The sequence below is a fragment of the Eleutherodactylus coqui genome, chromosome 11 (genome assembly GCF_035609145.1).
Source record: "Eleutherodactylus coqui strain aEleCoq1 chromosome 11, aEleCoq1.hap1, whole genome shotgun sequence".
Lineage (NCBI taxonomy): Eukaryota > Metazoa > Chordata > Amphibia > Anura > Eleutherodactylidae > Eleutherodactylus > Eleutherodactylus coqui.
The window spans coordinates 132,461,859-132,480,287 of NC_089847.1; the positions used below are offsets into that span (position 1 = coordinate 132,461,859).

General features: G+C 48.0%; 1 protein-coding gene across 1 annotated transcript; it reads right to left on the reverse strand.

Annotated features, from left to right (window-relative positions):
* Window positions 1-367: 367 nt before the first annotated feature.
* Window positions 368-11,540, reverse strand: LYVE1 (lymphatic vessel endothelial hyaluronan receptor 1). The gene is made up of 6 exons (XM_066583543.1): window positions 11,192-11,540; window positions 8,834-9,005; window positions 8,245-8,384; window positions 3,819-4,154; window positions 3,276-3,354; window positions 368-943 (listed from the first exon to the last, which is right to left on the reverse strand). Exons 1-6 carry the CDS (start codon window positions 11,277-11,279, stop codon window positions 766-768), a joined length of 993 nt encoding a protein of 330 aa, XP_066439640.1. The 5' UTR covers window positions 11,280-11,540; the 3' UTR covers window positions 368-765.
* Window positions 11,541-18,429: the final 6,889 nt, after the last annotated feature.

An 18,429-nucleotide genomic window follows, 5' to 3' on the forward strand; every position in this document is an offset into this window, starting at 1 on the left:
CTCTTGCTGGTGACGTCATCACAGGGGTGGGTGTTCGCCTCATTTCCATAACTAAGCCCCCTTTGATAACTAAGTCAGCCTCCAGTCTCCATTACCTCATCGGAAGGGGTCTGGCAAAGTTACTGAAATCAGCAGAATCAACCCCTGCAATGACACCTCCAGAGCAGAAGGGGAGCTGTCAGCACCAGTGACCTCATACTAGATTGGGCAACGTTTTCTCTGCCTGAATGTCAGCTGATGAAGTTTGTTACAATGTGTCAGAACTATCTGCCTGGAGTCCAGGACAAGAGGGAGATCTGCATTTATCTCGCTGATCCATTGTTACGGACAGTCAGCTGTGTGACCCCGACGAGGACACGGACCACCATTTCTATCATATTTACATTAGTTTATTAGTCATAAAAAAAACAACTAAAAAACCTTGAACTATACATTAAGAATCAGGAATATGTCCCAGTAAAGCAGCGGTGACAGGAAGTGACATCACAGGAGCAACGAAGTACGGCAGAATCCAGTGCAGGTTACTGAGAAAATAATTTATGTATCGACGGCCGACCCATCCGTCTGCAGATCTCATCACCCCTCCCCCACATCCGGGGGCTTTGTGTTCAACCGGACACTTTCTGCGCTTTACATCTAATTTGGCAAATCAGAAATTGTTGTTTTTTTCCATCCAGCATTCGCCAGCAGCGTCATGGACCATCATTCGCCGGGCACGGTGCCCAGACAATAACCAGTCTATCTCTGCGCCCAGGCCGGCTGATATTACACCTCCGCCTCGACAGAGTTTCCTGATGGTTTCCGCGGACTCTCGGACTCTTTTCCATTTGTGAATCGCTCGTCCTCTCTTGCGTTTTCAGCTCCTGAGGTGTCTTTGAACACTTTGGCCTCCACGGACTCTCTCTTCTCTTTCTTCGTAGTGAAGAACAGATGTGTTTTGTATCTGTAGAAAGAGTCAAACGTGAATGAAGTGGACAGGGCTGTCATAGATACAGAACTCTGCCTCATTCATATCTGTGGAGCAAACTCCCCCGAATCATCCGGGAGACTCCTGGAGAAAAAGAGAGAGACTTCCCTGAGAATATCTGAGGATGGGGAGAGTGACAGAGGGTGCGGGAGGAGAGTGACAGAGGGTGCGGGAGGAGAGTGACAGAGGGTGCGGGAGGAGAGTGACAGAGGGTGCGGGAGGAGAGTGACAGAGGGTGCGGGAGGAGAGTGACAGAGGGTGCGGGAGGAGAGTGACAGAGGGTGCGGGAGGAGAGTGACAGAGGGTGCGGGAGGAGAGTGACAGAGGGTGCGGGAGGAGAGTGACAGAGGGTGCGGGAGGAGAGTGACGGAGGGTGCGGGAGGAGAGTGACGGAGGGTGCGGGAGGAGAGTGACGGAGGGTGCGGGAGGAGAGTGACAGAGGGTGCGGGAGGAGAGTGACAGAGGGTGCGGGAGGAGAGTGACAGAGGGTGCGGGAGGAGAGTGACAGAGGGTGCGGGAGGAGAGTGACAGAGGGTGCGGGAGCAGAGTGACAGAGGGTGCGGGAGCAGAGTGACAGAGGGTGCGGGAGCAGAGTGACAGAGGGTGCGGGAGCAGAGTGACAGAGGGTGCGGGAGCAGAGTGACAGAGGGTGCGGGAGCAGAGTGACGGAGGGTGCGGGAGGAGAGTGACGGAGGGTGCGGGAGGAGAGTGACGGAGGGTGCGGGAGGAGAGTGACGGAGGGTGCGGGAGGAGAGTGACGGAGGGTGCGGGAGGAGAGTGACGGAGGGTGAGGGAGGAGAGTGACGGAGGGTGAGGGAGGAGAGTGACGGAGGGTGAGGGAGGAGAGTGACGGAGGGTGAGGGAGGAGAGTGACGGAGGGTGAGGGTGGAGAGTGACGGAGGGTGAGGGAGGAGTGAGACGGAGGGTGAGGGAGGAGTGAGACGGAGGGTGCGGGAGGAGGATGGGGGAGGAGGGTGCGGGAGGGGAGTGACGGTGGGTGCAGGAGGAGAGTGACGGTGGGTGCAGGAGGAGAGTGACGTAGGGTGCGGGAGGAGAGTGACGGAGGGTGCGGGAGCAGAGTGACAGAGGGTGCGGGAGGAGAGTGACGGAGGGTGAGGGAGGAGTGAGACGGAGGGTGAGGGAGGAGTGAGACGGAGGGTGCGGGAGGAGGATGGGGGAGGAGGGTGCGGGAGGGGAGTGACGGTGGGTGCAGGAGGAGAGTGACGGTGGGTGCAGGAGGAGAGTGACGTAGGGTGCGGGAGGAGAGTGACGGAGGGTGCGGGAGCAGAGTGACAGAGGGTGCGGGAGGAGAGTGACGGAGGGTGCGGGAGGAGAGTGACGGAGGGTGCGGGAGGAGAGTGACGGAGGGTGCGGGAGGAGAGTGACGGAGGGTGAGGGAGGAGAGTGACGGAGGGTGAGGGAGGAGAGTGACGGAGGGTGAGGGAGGAGAGTGACGGAGGGTGAGGGAGGAGAGTGACGGAGGGTGAGGGTGGAGAGTGACGGAGGGTGAGGGAGGAGTGAGACGGAGGGTGAGGGAGGAGTGAGACGGAGGGTGCGGGAGGAGGATGGGGGAGGAGGGTGCGGGAGGGGAGTGACGGTGGGTGCAGGAGGAGAGTGACGGTGGGTGCAGGAGGAGAGTGACGTAGGGTGCGGGAGGAGAGTGACGGAGGGTAGGGGAGGAGAGTGACGGAGGGTGGGGGAGGAGAGCATGACAAAGATGATGGGAGAGAGTGACGGAAGATGTGTGGCAGAATTTCAGAGATGTGGGGGAGAATGACTGCGGACATGGGGGAAAATTATGGAGAATGTGGAGGAAGATGTGGCAATGAAAAACTTTTGGGGGGTGAGAAATGGGGCCCATGATGGTGAAAAAAGGGGTGTGTCTAATAAAAAGGGCATGGCTGAAAACTCTAAATTTTGCATGGCGCAGATGCCGCTCCGCACTCCTAAATCTCCCGGAAGGGCACTTCCTATAGTTGGCGCTATACTATGTAGGGACAGACCCTCTTTTTTCTACTACAGAGCTCCAAATCTCCTGCTTCCCTCCGTAGCATTACATGATAAAACTCTGGCCACCTGCAGCCACCATTAGGGGGTGCTCAGGAGCTGAATGCGCATGTATGATGGAGTTCAGAGGGAGTTGGATTAGGATCTGAGCTGTGCACCAATCTCCATGGCAGTAATTCCCAATCTTTGGGGAAACCCCAACACCACCCCTCCCTACTTCTAGTGCCAGCTGCCAAGTGCCATGCTGGTTGGGAAACGCTGCCAGCTCCCGGTGATTTCTCTCCGAATATGGTTCACTTACCTTTTAATGTAGCAAACGGCGAGGACCACGGCGACTATGAAGAATAGCAGCGCCAGTATGAGCAGCGTCGTCGGTAATCCTGCATACAATAGAAACTTTGTGAATCCTTTGTCTTACTTCTCTGGTACAAATCTTGAGATACATCATGTCCTACACTCCAATCACACCCAGAGCTGCATTTAAACTCCTGTTGGCTTCATGTTACCACTGAGTAGTGCATTATGGGAGCTTTGATATTAGATGACATGGCAGGAGGCGGGGACAAAGATCAACCAGTAAGGTTTTTAATGCAGCTTGTGATGTGACTGTAGGATGTAAGATGCAGCTCCGGATGTGACTTGAGTATAGGATTGGTATAAGTACTAGTAAAGTGAACCCTGGACATCCCCTTTAAGACAGGCACCTATCTTTATGCACACCAGCATATAGTGAGCACAAGTGCTGTAGAGACATGAAGTGGGTGGGTGGGGTGGAAGGGAAATATTAAAAAGTCGCACATTATAAATTGCGCCTCCAAAACCACATCCCCGCTGAAGTCCTTACCTCCAAATGCGACTCTTTCGTTTCTCTGAGGCATCGGGTTCTCCTGCTTCTGGGTCTGATCGGTGGTCATCATCGGCGTCGTGTCTCGCCTCGTTGGCTGCACGGTTGTCCTTAATGTTGTGTACAACAATGTCGTCTTCACAGGCGGCCTGGACGGTAGACTCGGCACAGTCTGAGTTTCTGTTTTTAGGACGGTCTGAGTTTCTGTTTTTAGGGCGGTCGGAGTTTCTGTTTTTAGGGCGGTCAATGCCATGTTGGATCCGGTTGTTGGCATCACCACGGTGCTTTGCGGTTGTGTTACCATGAGTTCCGGTTTACAGGAATTAATCCGGGTGTCTGAAATAAACGATGGGAGGGTTGAGTGGAGAAGGTGGAGTTGAGGATGTGATAGTGGCAGTGTAAGGCACGAGCGTAAGGGGTTAAATCCCTTTGTTGATATGCCTGCCTATACATGGATAGAAGGACCTTTAGAGACAGAGGTCATGTGACATCACTAAGGTCCTGAAAGTCACCAGGATTAGCTCTGTGTGCTGGGGCGGTCATCTCGGACCATAGATTTGAGTGGCTTGTGTGGCAGCAGCAGGAGCTGCTTCACAGAGGCAGAGACTGACAGCAGACCATTGTGAGGGCAGCATGCAGGAGCTGCTTCACAGAGGCAGAGACCGACACCAGAGCAGTGTGAGGACAGCATGCAGGAGCTGCTTCACAGAGTCAGAGACTGACAGCAGACCAGTGTGAGGACAGCATGCAGGAGCTGCTTCACAGAGTCAGAGACTGACAGCAGACCAGTGTGAGGGCAGCATGCAGGAGCTGCTTCACAGAGGCAGAGACTGACAGCAGACCAGTGTGAGGACAGCATGCAGGAGCTGCTTCACAGAGGCAGAGACCGACACCAGACCAGTGTGAGGACAGCATGCAGGAGCTGCTTCACAGAGGCAGAGACTGACAGCAGACCAGTGTGAGGGCAGCATGCAGGGCTGTAAAGGATGTGACGGCAGCCGTTACCAGAGACCCAGTAGAGATGTCAGTGAGAGGGCCCGATGAACCAGGGGCCAAAAGATTGCAGAGCACATAGAATGAGAAGGAGTCTCCCTTCCCACGGGGGACATGGTACCCGAAGAAGATGGCGGCATCATGGACTTGTAATCGATGAAAGCTGCAAGAAATGTAAGACCAGTCCCATAATGGGAGTTATATGATGGTCACCCGATGGGAGTTATATGATGGTCACCCGATGGGAGTTATATGATGGTCACCCGATGGGAGTTATATGATGGTCACCCGATGGGAGTTATATGATGGTCACCCGATGGGAGTTATAGGATGGTTGCATGATGTGAAATTCCAACTAATGATATGTAATGGTAAACATGTCCGTACGCTCCCACGGAGCGACGCATAATTCCTGTTTGATTAGTACAGTTCGGCTTTTATAACGTGTGTCGCCTCTGTCTATTACCGCCACACCGTACATAACACCTCCACTGACTTCACCAATCATGGTGGTCATAGGATCTCCTGAGCGGCTGCCACAGGCCGTAGTGATCCTCAGAGACATTATGTATAGGGGGAGGTTGTAGTTCTGTATACTGTACACATGGACTCCATGTAACTGCCCTTTAAAGGGAACTTGTCATGACGTGTGAGCCCCATAAACTAGGTTATAGGGTACATAGCACAACGTAACTTTCTGTGCGCATCTCCCATAAAGATGAATGGGAGATTCATGTGTGCGCGACAGGAGGAAAGGGGCGTCCGGTGAGTATAAAACACCGCTCCCCGGACTCCCCGCTCCATCACCTTTGAGCACTTTAATGTAGTTTATGGAGCTCAAAGGTCATGACAGGTTCCTCTTAAAGAAGTTCTCAGTGTAATGTATAGTGACTTTTCTCTACCTTCAGTCTAGTGTTGGCCCTGCCGTAATCACAGTAATAGTACCCCTCAGTAACCCCCTTAGGGCTTCCACCCACTTGCGTTAGCGATTTGCGATTTTTTAGCGATGCGATAGAGCGCTAAAAATTTCTAGTTTGAAACAAATGAGTTGTAATGTGGCTATGCGCATTTGCGATTTTTTTGCGCAGCGTGAGCGATTTTTTATCGATAGTGACTGCCTTATATTTGTGCGATGTCCGATTTTTCCCTCGCCCTTGCAAGTCAATGGTTGGCTAAAAATCGCATCGCACATCGCAGAATCACATGCGCGAATGCGCTGCATTTCTTTTCTCTATAATTGAGTTTAAAGTGTCAAAAACACTGCGATAAAAAATCGCAGGACAGTCACAATACATAGAGCTTTGCGATGCGAGTTTAGTGGGAGAAAAATCGCAGCGCAATCGCACAAAAATCGCAAATTGTTCACTGCGATATCGCAGCGATTTTATAAACGCACTATCGCCCTCGCAAGTGGGTGGGAGCCCTTACAGTAATAGTACCCCTCAGTGACCCCCTTACAGTAATAGTGCCCCTCAGTGACCCCCTTACAGTAATAGTGCCCCTCAGTGACCTCCTCACAGTAATAGTGCCCCTCAGTGACCCCCTCACAGTAATAGTGTCCCTCAGTGACCTCCTCACAGTAATAGTGCCCCTCAGTGACCCCCTTACAGTAATAGTGCCCCTCAGTGACCTCCTCACAGTAATAGTGTCCCTCAGTGACCTCCTCACAGTAATAGTGTCCCTCAGTGACCCCCTCACAGTAATAGTGCCCCTCAGTGACCTCCTCACAGTAATAGTGCCCCTCAGTGACCTCCTCACAGTAATAGTGCCCCTCAGTGACCCCCACACATTAATAGTGCCCCTCAGTGACCCCCTCACAGTAATAGTGCCCCTCAGTGACCCCCTAACAGTAATAGTGCCCCTCAGTGACCCCCTAACAGTAATAGTGCCCCTCAGTGACCGCCTCACAGTAATGGTGCCCCTCAGTGACCCCCACACAGTAATAGTGACCCTCAGTGACCTACTTACAGTAATAGTGCCCCTCAGTGACCTCCTGACAGTAATACCGGTAGTGCCCCTCAGTGACCTCCTGACAGTAATAGCGCCCCTCAGTGACCTCCTCACAGTAATAGTGCCCCTTCATCCTCGCTCAGTAATAATGCACCTGCACGCCTCCTCACAGTAATAATGCCCCTAAGTGACCTCCTGACAGTAATACTGTTAGTGCCCCTCAGTGACCGCCTCACAGTAATAGTGCCCTACAGTGACCTCCTGACAGTAATAGTGTCCCTCAGTGACCGCCTCACAGTAATAGTGCCCTACAGTGACCTCCTGACAGTAATAGTGCCCCTCAGTGACCTCCTGACAGTAATAGTGCCCCTTCATCCTCGCTCAGTAATAGTGCACCTACATGCCCCTCGCCCAGCAATAATGCCTCCTTTTAGGCAGCAGAATTTTAAAAAACAGCCTGTACTCCCCTCTTTCACTCCCCCCACCACTCTGGTCTGCACCGCTGCGGTCCTCCGCTCAGGTAATTGCTGCGTCCAATCAGTTTCAGTGTTAAACCAGTTGAAGCCAGTGATTTGCTGTAGTGGTCACATGCTAGATGGCACATAACTGCACTATCTGGGAGTGGGGGACCAGAATGGTGTGAACAGAGCGGTGAGGGGAATGAAGAGGTGAGTATAGGCGGTTTTATTTTATCCTATTCCCGCTGCCTGCGAGCCGCGTCTCCTGCCTCCTGGGACAGCCCACCAAATCCAGGATCATTGGCATGTTTGGGAAATGTGGGCTTATTATCATGGGGGCACAAACAGGCTTATTACTGTGGGGGCCCAGAGGGGCTTATTATCGAGGGGGCACAAAGGGGCTTAGTACTGTGGGGCCACAGAGGGGCTTATTACCGTGGGAGCAGAAGGGCGCATTATTATTTTGTGGTGGGCGCAGTGGGGATACTATTACTGTGTTGGGGGTACTGAGAGGAGCTTTGGGGGAAGCAGCAAGATGTGGAGAGTGTGCAGAGACAAGCTGTGGCTGGAAGAAGTCATCATGGTGGTCTGGATCAGATAAAGAGCACGGTCTGTTCAGACTGCCAGGATAAAGGCATGGCTTGTAGTGTAGAGCAGGGAAGAATGGGAGTCTTGTGAGAAGCAGAGCAGCTGCACTGATGGAAAACAGATGAAAGAGGGACGAAGCATTAGTGCCACGTCACAACAGGTGAGCACAGGTGACCACCGCAGTGTGTGCAGTAAGGGGGCGCTCAAGACATCTTTGCACTGGGCCCATTGGAGGATGAGTATTAAAATAGCCCTAACTGTGAGATTAAAGGCGAATGGCGGTTACCTTCCCACCACATTCCCTCAGCGATGATCCTAAGGTTCAGGGGGCGCCATCAGAGATGTCACTGGGTCAAAGGTCAATGGGGTATTTTGACCTCACACCCCTCCCCCCACTCCATGCTTGAACCCTTTTAGTACACGTCAGGTTTACTCACCGGAGACATTGAAGCAATAGGCGGTGAAGGGTTGCTTGAGGTCAACCTTCCAGGTGAGGACGCCGGTTTTGTTCTGGCCGCAGTTTTTGTTGTTTTGGATCCGTGGAATCACCCCGTGTTTCTCTAATACCCATCCGTAGCTGCAGGGAACAGAAGGAACGTGAGAGGGGGCTCCATACTGTCCCCATCACCGCACTGTCCCCATCACCGCACTGTCCCCATCACCTCACTGTCCCCGTCTCCACACTGTCCCCGTCACCTCACTGTCCCCATCACCGCACTGTCCCCGTCACCTCACTGTCCCCGTCGCCGCACTGTCCCCGTCGCCGCACTGTCCCCGTCACCGCACTGTCCCCGTCACCTCACTGTCCCCGTCGCCGCACGGTCCCCTTCGCCGCACTGTCCCTGTCCTGTCCCTGTCACCGCACTGTCCCTGTCACCCCCATCATCACTTCTAATAAAATAAAATGGCCTAGAATTTTATCCTGTGTCAGTCCTCACTGTAATTCACTCACATTCTATTCATGCATGTTGGTTTAGGACAGACAGCATCTAGATCCCTCCCAGAACATGTATTTACGGGACTTACTTGCACGTCTCATATCCGTATCCGTGGGCCTTCTCCACCTGAGCCTTGCTGGCGAGCTGTAACCCCAGAGCCTGGCACGCACTTTCTGCCATGGTGTAGTTAAACTTCTTTGCACTGTTCCTATACTCCACCAGATCCACGCCGGCAAATCTGCATTTCGATTGTTTAAGATCTGAAATGGACACAGTCATTGTGCAGTACACAACAGGTTAAAAAAAGGAAGTGCAAATACTTACGGTCAGGCAAGTCTGCTGTAGTGAATACTTTTATTCCCCATAAAACCACAGTTCTGGAGCATGCTTCCCAGTCCATGTTGTGCTGTTCCTCTTTTACTCCTCCTGGAAATTTAGTGACTACAATGAGAACTGAGTATTTCTAGTTGGCGAAGGGAAAGGATGGGGAGGGGGGAGGGTTAGTATCGGAGGGTGCAGGACAAACTATGATTGGTAGCACCCAGTTGTCAGTGAATCATAAATTTCCAGGAGGAGTAACAGAGGAATGACACAACACTGATTTCTCTATAAAGATGCTCCGGAGTTGTTATATTATGGAGAATACATGTATTTACTACAACAGACATGTCATGAGCGGCGACGGCTTCTCTTTAGAGGGGTTTTCTGAGCCCCCAAATATTGGTTGCAAATGGGTAACAAAAAATAGCCAAAAAACAAAAAAACACACATCCTGCGTCGCACTGCTTCTCCAGCGCCGCTGTCTACTGCTGTGATCTTCATAGCCTACAGCGGCGATGTGGTTGTTTACCTATGTGACAACTGCAGCCAATGGAAGGCCGGCAGGGACGCCATGAATAGCGTCCCGTAAAACTGCCTAGAAGCCCACGGGACGTCGCCGTGCCTCTGGCTGGATGATGTCACCTGTCTGATTACTTTTATGTAGCTTCAGTCACGGGGGGCTAGAATCATATAAAAGTAATAACGCGGAAGACCCCTTTAAGGCTTGGACTACAGCAGCGACTTCAACCGCCATACAGGTTACGCAGCCACTGATCGCCGTATAGCCGTGCGACATCAGAACCGAACGGATGTGAATGAGGCTGCATTTCAGTCCACAAGTTCCTGCGACCCGATCAGAAATCCAGCGCTTCGTACTTTTTGCGCTTGTTGGGGCGTGATACCCTGCTGGCCGCGATGCGATCACGTTCACCGCCATTAGGTTCTGATGTCGCAGAGCTATAGTGCGCCCAAAGTAAGCATGTAGCCCTAAAGTAGTTGGACTGCTTTACATAAATAGCCCTTAATGTGTCACCATTTAAGATCTCTGCTTCTTGTCAGTGAATTGGAACATCTTAGCCATGGAGGCTGAAAAGCAATGAAAGTAAAAGCAATCCCGCAGCCAGACCAGGATCCTCTGAATAAGCGCAGGGTGCAGCGGACGCCATGCTGGTATCGCAGACTACGTCCGTCTCAGGACAGAAGGTCGGGAGCGGCGCCATTAAATGCCGGATCTCTTTATAGAGGCTGAAAACCAGTCATCATCTAAGGGCTCATTCACACGGCGTAGGCGTTATTCAGTCGCGTGAATATCCGGCATATTTATGGGACTGACATTTGCGTATTCCGTGTTTTTTTTACGCACATATTCATGCATGTAAAAATAGAACACAAGAACGCTCCCCGTGGGCAGTGGACTCTAATAGGGGTGATTTGGGGGAGTAATACGCCCCAAAATAGGACATGGGTTTTTTCTTTATGTGACCGAAATGTGCTACATAAATACGCACCTATGAATAGACCCATAGAAATCAATGGGGGATCCTATGGAAGGACACAACTCATCACGAAAGGGGTCAGAGGAGGATGTCAGGAATCGTTACAACGCTGACGCTGCAACTAACGTGTCCGAATGCACAACTGAGCAGCGCGACAGAGGAGATCAAGTGCAGGTAATACACCCCCTCCACGTGTGCGAACACACAACCCGCCATTCCTTAACACGGATGGAATATAACAGCGGATGGTCAGTTCCAGCAGCGTTGTGTCTAACAGAAAACTGAGACTCCAGCAGCCAAAAGAGCGCAAAACTTGTATCACTGAGCAACGGAAAAACATCCCCTGGTCAGATGTACTGGGGTTGTGCCGACATTCAGCGCTGATTGCTGGTGGGCTCTCAGACTGATCCCCCTGGTGGGCAGCGGGTGCCCCAGCGCAGTACTACATCCTCCATCATCCATCCTTGCTCTCAGCTGTAGGTTGCTCTCCAGCATTTCTCCACCATCGATGGATCCTCCACGTCTTTCCTAGTTTTGGCGTAGACCACCGCGTCGTCCAGCCCTACAGAGTCTGCGCCGTTATCACCTTATAATATCACAGTCCTGCGTGCAGGAGCTTCAGTACCTACCTTTCACATCAATAGAAGAGACCGAATAATAACGCCCAAGACTGAAGGAGAGGAGCACGACCACAGCGCCAAAGTGCTGAGACATCATCGCTAGGACTCCGGCGCGCTGCTGGTGCAGGACTGCCAATGAAAGTCCTGGACCTGGAAACCCGGTTTTTACTTCACAAACATCTCCTGTCACTGCAAGGACAATGGGTGGAAACTCCTGACGTACGAGACCCCAACTACTCCGTGGCCAGAGGTCTGGAAAACTGCACTAATGCTGAATCAGACGACACCGAGGACTGAGGAAACGCGATAACACCAAACCGAGGAAGAGAACGGCGAAATATCCGCTGATTTATTACTCTGTGTCCTGTCATCTCCACCCCATAAACACTCGGAATCCCCTGTATGCCCCCTAGAACATCTCACTTATAAGGTCTGCAGGCTGCTACATGCTTGTCAAAAACACTCCACCCCCAGAAGATGTTGTCATTTTGCTGCAGACCCAGTCCTGCAGTTCCATCCCAGCCAGATCTGTAAATGATGGGAGTTGTGGTGATTAGATGGACGATCTGGTCACCGGAGACCCTAGAAGTGGTTCCCCCTTGGCCTATAAGAGGCTCTCGGAGGCTCCTTGTGTGTAGTGACCTCTTCTTCTGCTTGTAGAGGTTGTTGGCCACTAGACGCCTCTACAACGCAGAGAAGAGATTTCACCCTGTTACCAGAGGGGGGCACACAAGGCGACCGGGCTCAAGACGCCCCCTTCAGATCATCAGTAGAGAGGAGCATCTGACCAGACTGTTAGGTGGTGGTGGGACCAGTGGATGTGTGAGGGCACACAAGGTGACCGGGCTCAGGACGCCCCCTGCAGAACACCAGTATAGAGGAGCATCTGACCGGACTGTTAGGGGCTGCAAGGACCAGTGGAAGGGAACACACAAGGGGACCGGGCTCAGGACGTCCACTACAGACCACCAGTAGAGAGGAGCGTCTGACCAGACTGTTAGGAGGTGTTGGGACCAGTGGATGTGTGAGGGCACACAAGGTGACCAGGCTCAGGACGCCCCTACAGACCACCAGTAGAGAGGAGCGTCTGACCAGACTGTTAGGGGGTGTTAGGACCAGTGGATGGGGGCACACAAGGCGACCGGGCTCAGGACGCCCCCTACAGACCACCAGTAGAGAGGAGCGTCTGACCAGACTGTTAGGAGGTGGTGGGACCAGTGGATGTGTGAGGGCACACAAGGTGACCGGGCTCAGGACCCCCAACAGACCACCAGTATAGAGGAGCGTCTGACCAGACTGTTAGGAGGTGTTGGGACCAGTGGATGTGTGAGGGCACACAAGATGACCAGGCTCAGGACGCCCCCTACAGACCACCAGTAGAGAGGAGCGTCTAACCAGACTGTTAGAAGTGTTGGTATCAGTGGATGGGGGCACACAAGGTGACCGGGCTCAGGATGCCCCCTACAGACCACCAGTAGAGAGAAGCGTCTGACCATACTGTTAGGAGGTGTTGGGACCAGTGGATAAGGGCACACAAGGTGACCGGGCTCAGGACCCCCCAACAGACCACCAGTACAGAGGAGCATCTGATCGTACGACAAAAACTAGCAGCTCCAACTGTTTCATTATCCTCCATCCAGAGAAAGGGGGCGCCATCGTTACACCCCTGTGTCTGTCAGAACCATTTCCAGGCACTTGGCTGAGGGACAGTTGGCCTCATGGAGCCCTTTACACATAACGCCTCTGACACCTACCGTCGCCTTCATTTGCAGTGATGCTGTGAACCATAAAAATAGACGCTGCGGAGTGGAACCTCTGATGCTGCTTTTCTCTATTTGAGAATCTGTAGACAATACTCACCTGATGTCATTCACTGAGTGTCTCTGATTGGCCCATCGAGCGCCGGCTGTGATCAGCTGCTGGCACTTGATTAGCCAATCACAGCGCTCGCTTTGCTGGAGGCGGGGTATTCAAAGCCCTATCACCAGAAAAAGCTGAAATGCCATGGACCAGGTGAGTATAAGGTCCCCCGCGTCCCTCCCCCCGCCCCCCAAAAAATAACACACTGTGCCTCATTTGAGGCAAAAATTAATGTAAGGAAGTGTCTTATTTTAGGGGGAAACACGGTAGTAGTTCTTGTACATAGGGGGCGGTATTATAGTAGTTATATTCTTGTACATAGGGGGGCAGTATTATAGTAGTTATATTCTTGTACATAGGGGGCGGTATTATAGTAGTTATATTCTTGTACATAGGTAGCAGTATTATAGTAGTTATATTCTTGTAGACAGGGGACAGTATTATAGTAGTTATATTCTTGTACATAGGGGGCAGTATTATAGTAGTTATATTCTTGTACACAGGGGGCAGTATTATAGTAGTTATATTCTTGTACATAGGGGGCAGTATTATAGTAGTTATATTCTTGTACATAGGAGGCAGTATTATAGTAGTTATATTCTTGTACATAGGGGGGCAGTATTATAGTAGTCATATTCATGTACATAGGGGACAGTATTATAGTAGTTATATTCTTGTACACAGGGGGCAGTATTATAGTAGTTATATTCTTGTACATAGGAGGCAGTATTATTGTAGTTATATTCTTGTACATAGGGAGCAGTATTATAGTAGTTATATTCTTGTACATGGGGGGCAGTATTATAGTAGTCATATTCTTGTACATAGGAGGCAGTATTATAGTAGTTATATTCTTGTACTTAGGAGGCAGTATTATAGTAGTTATATTCTTGTACACAGAGGGCAGTATTATAGTAGTTATATTCTTGTACATAGGGGGCAGTATTATAGTAGTTATATTCTTGTACATAGAAGGCAGTATTATAGTAGTTATATTCTTGTACACAGAGGGCAGTATTATAGTAGTTATATTCTTGTACATAGGGGGCAGTATTATAATAGTTATATTCTTGTACATAGGTAGCAGTATTATAGTAGTTATATTCTTGTACATAGGAGGCGGTATTATAGTAGTTATATTCTTGTACATAGGTAGCAGTATTATAGTAGTTATATTCTTGTACATAGGGGGCAGTATTATAGTAGTTATATTCTTGTACATAGGGGGCAGTATTATAGTATTTATATTCTTGTATATAGGGAGCAGTATTATAGTAGTTATATTCTTGTACATAGGTAGCAGTATTATAGTAGTTATATTATTGTACACAGGGGGCAGTATTATAGTAGTTATAGTCTTGTACATAGGGGGCGGTATTATAGTAGTTATAGTCTTGTACATAGGGGGCGGTATTATAGTAGTTATATTCTTGTACATAGGGGGGCAGTATTATAGTAGTTATATTCTTGTACATAGGGGGCGGTATTATAGTAGTTATATTCTTGTACATAGGTAGCAGTATTATAGTAGTTATATTCTTGTAGACAGGGGACAGTATTATAGTAGTTATATTCTTGTACATAGGGGGCAGTATTATAGTAGTTATATTCTTGTACACAGGGGGCAGTATTATAGTAGTTATATTCTTGTACATAGGAGGCAGTATTATAGTAGTTATATTCTTGTACACAGAGGGCAGTATTATAGTAGTTATATTCTTGTACATAGGGGGCAGTATTATAGTAGTTATATTCTTGTACATAGGTAGCAGTATTATAGTAGATATATTCTTGTACATAGGGGGCGGTATTATAGTAGTTATATTCTTGTACATAGGTAGCATTATTATAGTAGTTATATTCTTGTATATAGGGAGCAGTATTATAGTAGTTATATTCTTGTACATAGGTAGCAGTATTATAGTAATTATATTCTTGTACACAGAGGGCAGTATTATAGTAGTTATATTCTTGTACATAGGGGGCAGTATTATAGTAGTTATATTTTTGTACGTAGGAGGCAGTATTATAGTAGTTATATTCCTGTACATAGGGGGCAGTATTATAGTAGTTATATTCCTGTACATAGGAGGCAGTATTATAGTAGTTATATTCTTGAACATAGGGGGCAGTATTATAGTAGTTATATTCTTGTACACAGGGGGCAGTATTATAGTTGTTATATTCTTGTACATAGGAGCAGTATTATAGTAGTTATATTCTTGTACATAGGGGGCAGTATTATAGTAGTTATATTCTTGTACATTGGAGCAGTATTATAGTAGTTATATTCTTGTACATAGGGGGCAGTATTATAGTAGTTATATTCTTGTACATAGGGGGCAGTATTATAGTAGTTATATTCTTGTACATAGGGGCAGTATTATAGTAGTTATATTCTTGTACATAGGGGACAGTATTATAGTAGTTATATTCTTGTACATAGGGGCAGTATTATAGTAGTTATATTCCTGTACATAGGAGGCAGTATTATAGTAGTTATATTCTTGTACACAAGGGGCAGTATTATAGTAGATATATTCTTGTACATAGGAGGCAGTATTATAGTAGTTATATTTTTCTACGTAGGAGGCAGTATTATAGTAGTTATATTCTTGTACGTAGGAGGCAGTATTATAGTAGTTATATTCCTGTACATAGGAGGCAGTATTATAGTAGTTATATTCTTGTACACAGGGGGCAGTATTATAGTAGTTATATTTTTCTACGTAGGAGGCAGTATTATAGTAGTTATATTCTTGTATGTAGGAGGCAGTATTATAGTAGTTATATTCCTGTACATAGGAGGCAGTATTATAGTAGTTATATTCTTGTACACAGGGGGCAGTATTATAGTAGTTATATTCTTGTACATAGGGGGCAGTATTATAATAGTTATATTCTTGTACATAGGGGACAGTATTATAGTAGTTATATTCTTGTACATAGGAGGCAATATTATAGTAGTTATATTCCTGTACATAGGGGGCAGTATTATAGTAGTTATATTCCTGTACATAGGGGGCAGTATTATAGTAGTTATATTCTTGTACATAGGGGGCAGTATTATAGTAGTTATATTCTTGTACATAGGGGGCAGTATTATAGTAGTTATATTCTTGTACATAGGGGGCAGTATTATAGTAGTTATATTCTTGCACATAGAGGGCAGTATTATAGTAGTTATATTCTTGTACATTGGGGGCAGTATTATAGTAGTTATATTCTTGTACATAGGAGCAGTATTATAGTAGTTATATTCTTGTACATTGGGGGCAGTATTATAGTAGTTATATTCTTGTACATAGGGGGCAGTATTATAGTAGTTATATTCTTGCACATAGAGGGCAGTATTATACTAGTTATATTCTTTGGCTTAGTAGACAGTATTCATAGGGGTGTGTGGATCTTGTCAGAAGGTAAGGAGCTCTGCACATGTAATATTGACATACAGCTTTATAATTTTTATGTAGGATAAATGAAGTTCTCCTTTAAGTTTTGTTTAAAAGAACCCTGCATCGGTGACATCCCATATGGCAGCAGTACATGATGCACAGAGTCAACATTCTGCTATTACTTAGTTTATTTTCACAATCAAGTATGTGGTAATTTACAGTACAACAAACAGCACAGATTGTGCAACAGAAAACTTTACTATAAAATTAAATACTCTACACAAGGAGTGACATCTGCTGTCAGATCAGTACAATTCAGTGCTGTGCCGGACACAATATAAAGTAGGACTACAGAAAAACACAAAATGTCTGCAGTTATAAATCAGAATATGGAAAATTAGGTCACAAGAGAGTAGCGGCTTCTATCATTGAAGGTCTCCACATCTGGATGTGCAGCACAGACGGGGCAGAAAAAGTAACTTTTGGGATGTTTAAAACTTCAATATCCTCTGATTCCCATTTTAAAGTTCTAGATATAATAAACCTACTTAAGCAGCCTAGTCATGGTGTGCATACATTACTTATCCTGTACTGCTCCTGAGTTACATCCTGTATTATACTCCAGAGCTGCACTCACTATTCTGCTGGTGGAGTCACTGTGTACATACATTACTTATCCTGTACTGATCCTGAGTTATATCCTGTATTATACCCCAGAGCTGTATTCGCTATTCTGCTGGTGGAGTCACTGTCTACATACATTACTTATCCTTTACTGCTCCTGAGTTACATCCTGCATTATACTCCAGAGCTGCACTCACTGTTCTGCTGGTGGAGTCACTATGTACATACATTACTTATCCTGTACTGATCCTCAGTTATATCCTGTATTATACTCCAGAGCTGCACTCACTATTCTGCTGGTGGAGTCACTATGTACATACATTACTTATCCTGTACTGATCCTCAGTTATATCCTGTATTATACTCCAGAGCTGCACTCACTATTCCGCTGGTGGGGTCACTGTGTACATACATTACTTATCTTGTACTGATCCTGAGTTACATCCTGTATTATACTTCAGAGCTGCACTCACTATTCTGCTGGTGGAGTCACTGTGTACATACATTACTTATCCTGTACTGATCCTGAGTTACATCCTGTATTATACTCCAGAGCTGCACTCACTATTCCTCTGGTGGAGTCACTGTGTACATACATTACTTATCCTGTACTGCTCCTGAGTTACATCCTGTATTATACTCCAGAGCTGCACTCACTATTCTGCTGGTGGAGTCACTGTGTACATACATTACTTATCCTGTACTGCTCCTGAGTTACATCCTGTATTATACTCCAGAGCTGCACTCACTAATCTGCTAGTGGAGTCTCTGTGTCCCCTTGTGCATTATAGGTGTTCAGCTAAGCTGGTGGTGGTGGGGATGCCTCCACACAAGCTTCTTGATAGTTCTCAATGAGCAATAAAATAGTGAGTGTAGCTCTGAAGTATAATGAGGCTCAGTACAGGACAAGTGACGTCATGCGGAGTTGACATAAGGTTGGCATCATTATCTATTCATGTAGGCAGAAGTCAGACTTCAGTGTATAACATATGACTCTTGTCATGTGCTCCGTGTTCATGAACATAGAAGTACTTACACTTCAGCCCCCACCATATGCATCACCTCAGCTGAGTGCGGCTAGTAGCCATCTAGTACATACTGGCTCATTGTTTACAGCATCATTTACATGATCTACGACCCCTTTAGTCGTCAGTTTTAGTGCGGAGTCGCGGTACACTTGCTCTCCTGGTCATATTTTTAGTGCTGACCCCTAGTAGATTAGGGAGCCGGACCTTCAAGAACCAATAAACAGTCCAAAGGAGTCAGCGTAAGGACCCATTGGGCAGATGTGATTGGCCAACGGATACTGAAAGCATGGTCACTATAGCCGAGCTCTGGCTCCGCCTTTCCTCGCAGTTTTGTTCACTT

Bases quoted from the DNA above. Each gene is read 5' to 3' on its own strand.
- LYVE1 (XM_066583543.1), bottom strand. From the start codon at position 11,279: ATGATGTCTCAGCACTTTGGCGCTGTGGTCGTGCTCCTCTCCTTCAGT. The intron at 9,006-11,191 runs GTAGGTACTGAA...TGTCCATTTCAG, and splicing joins CTCTTCTATTGATGTGAAAG to ATCTTAAACAATCGAAATGC. The intron at 8,385-8,833 runs GTAAGTCCCGTA...TGTTCCCTGCAG, and splicing joins TACGGATATGAGACGTGCAA to CTACGGATGGGTATTAGAGA.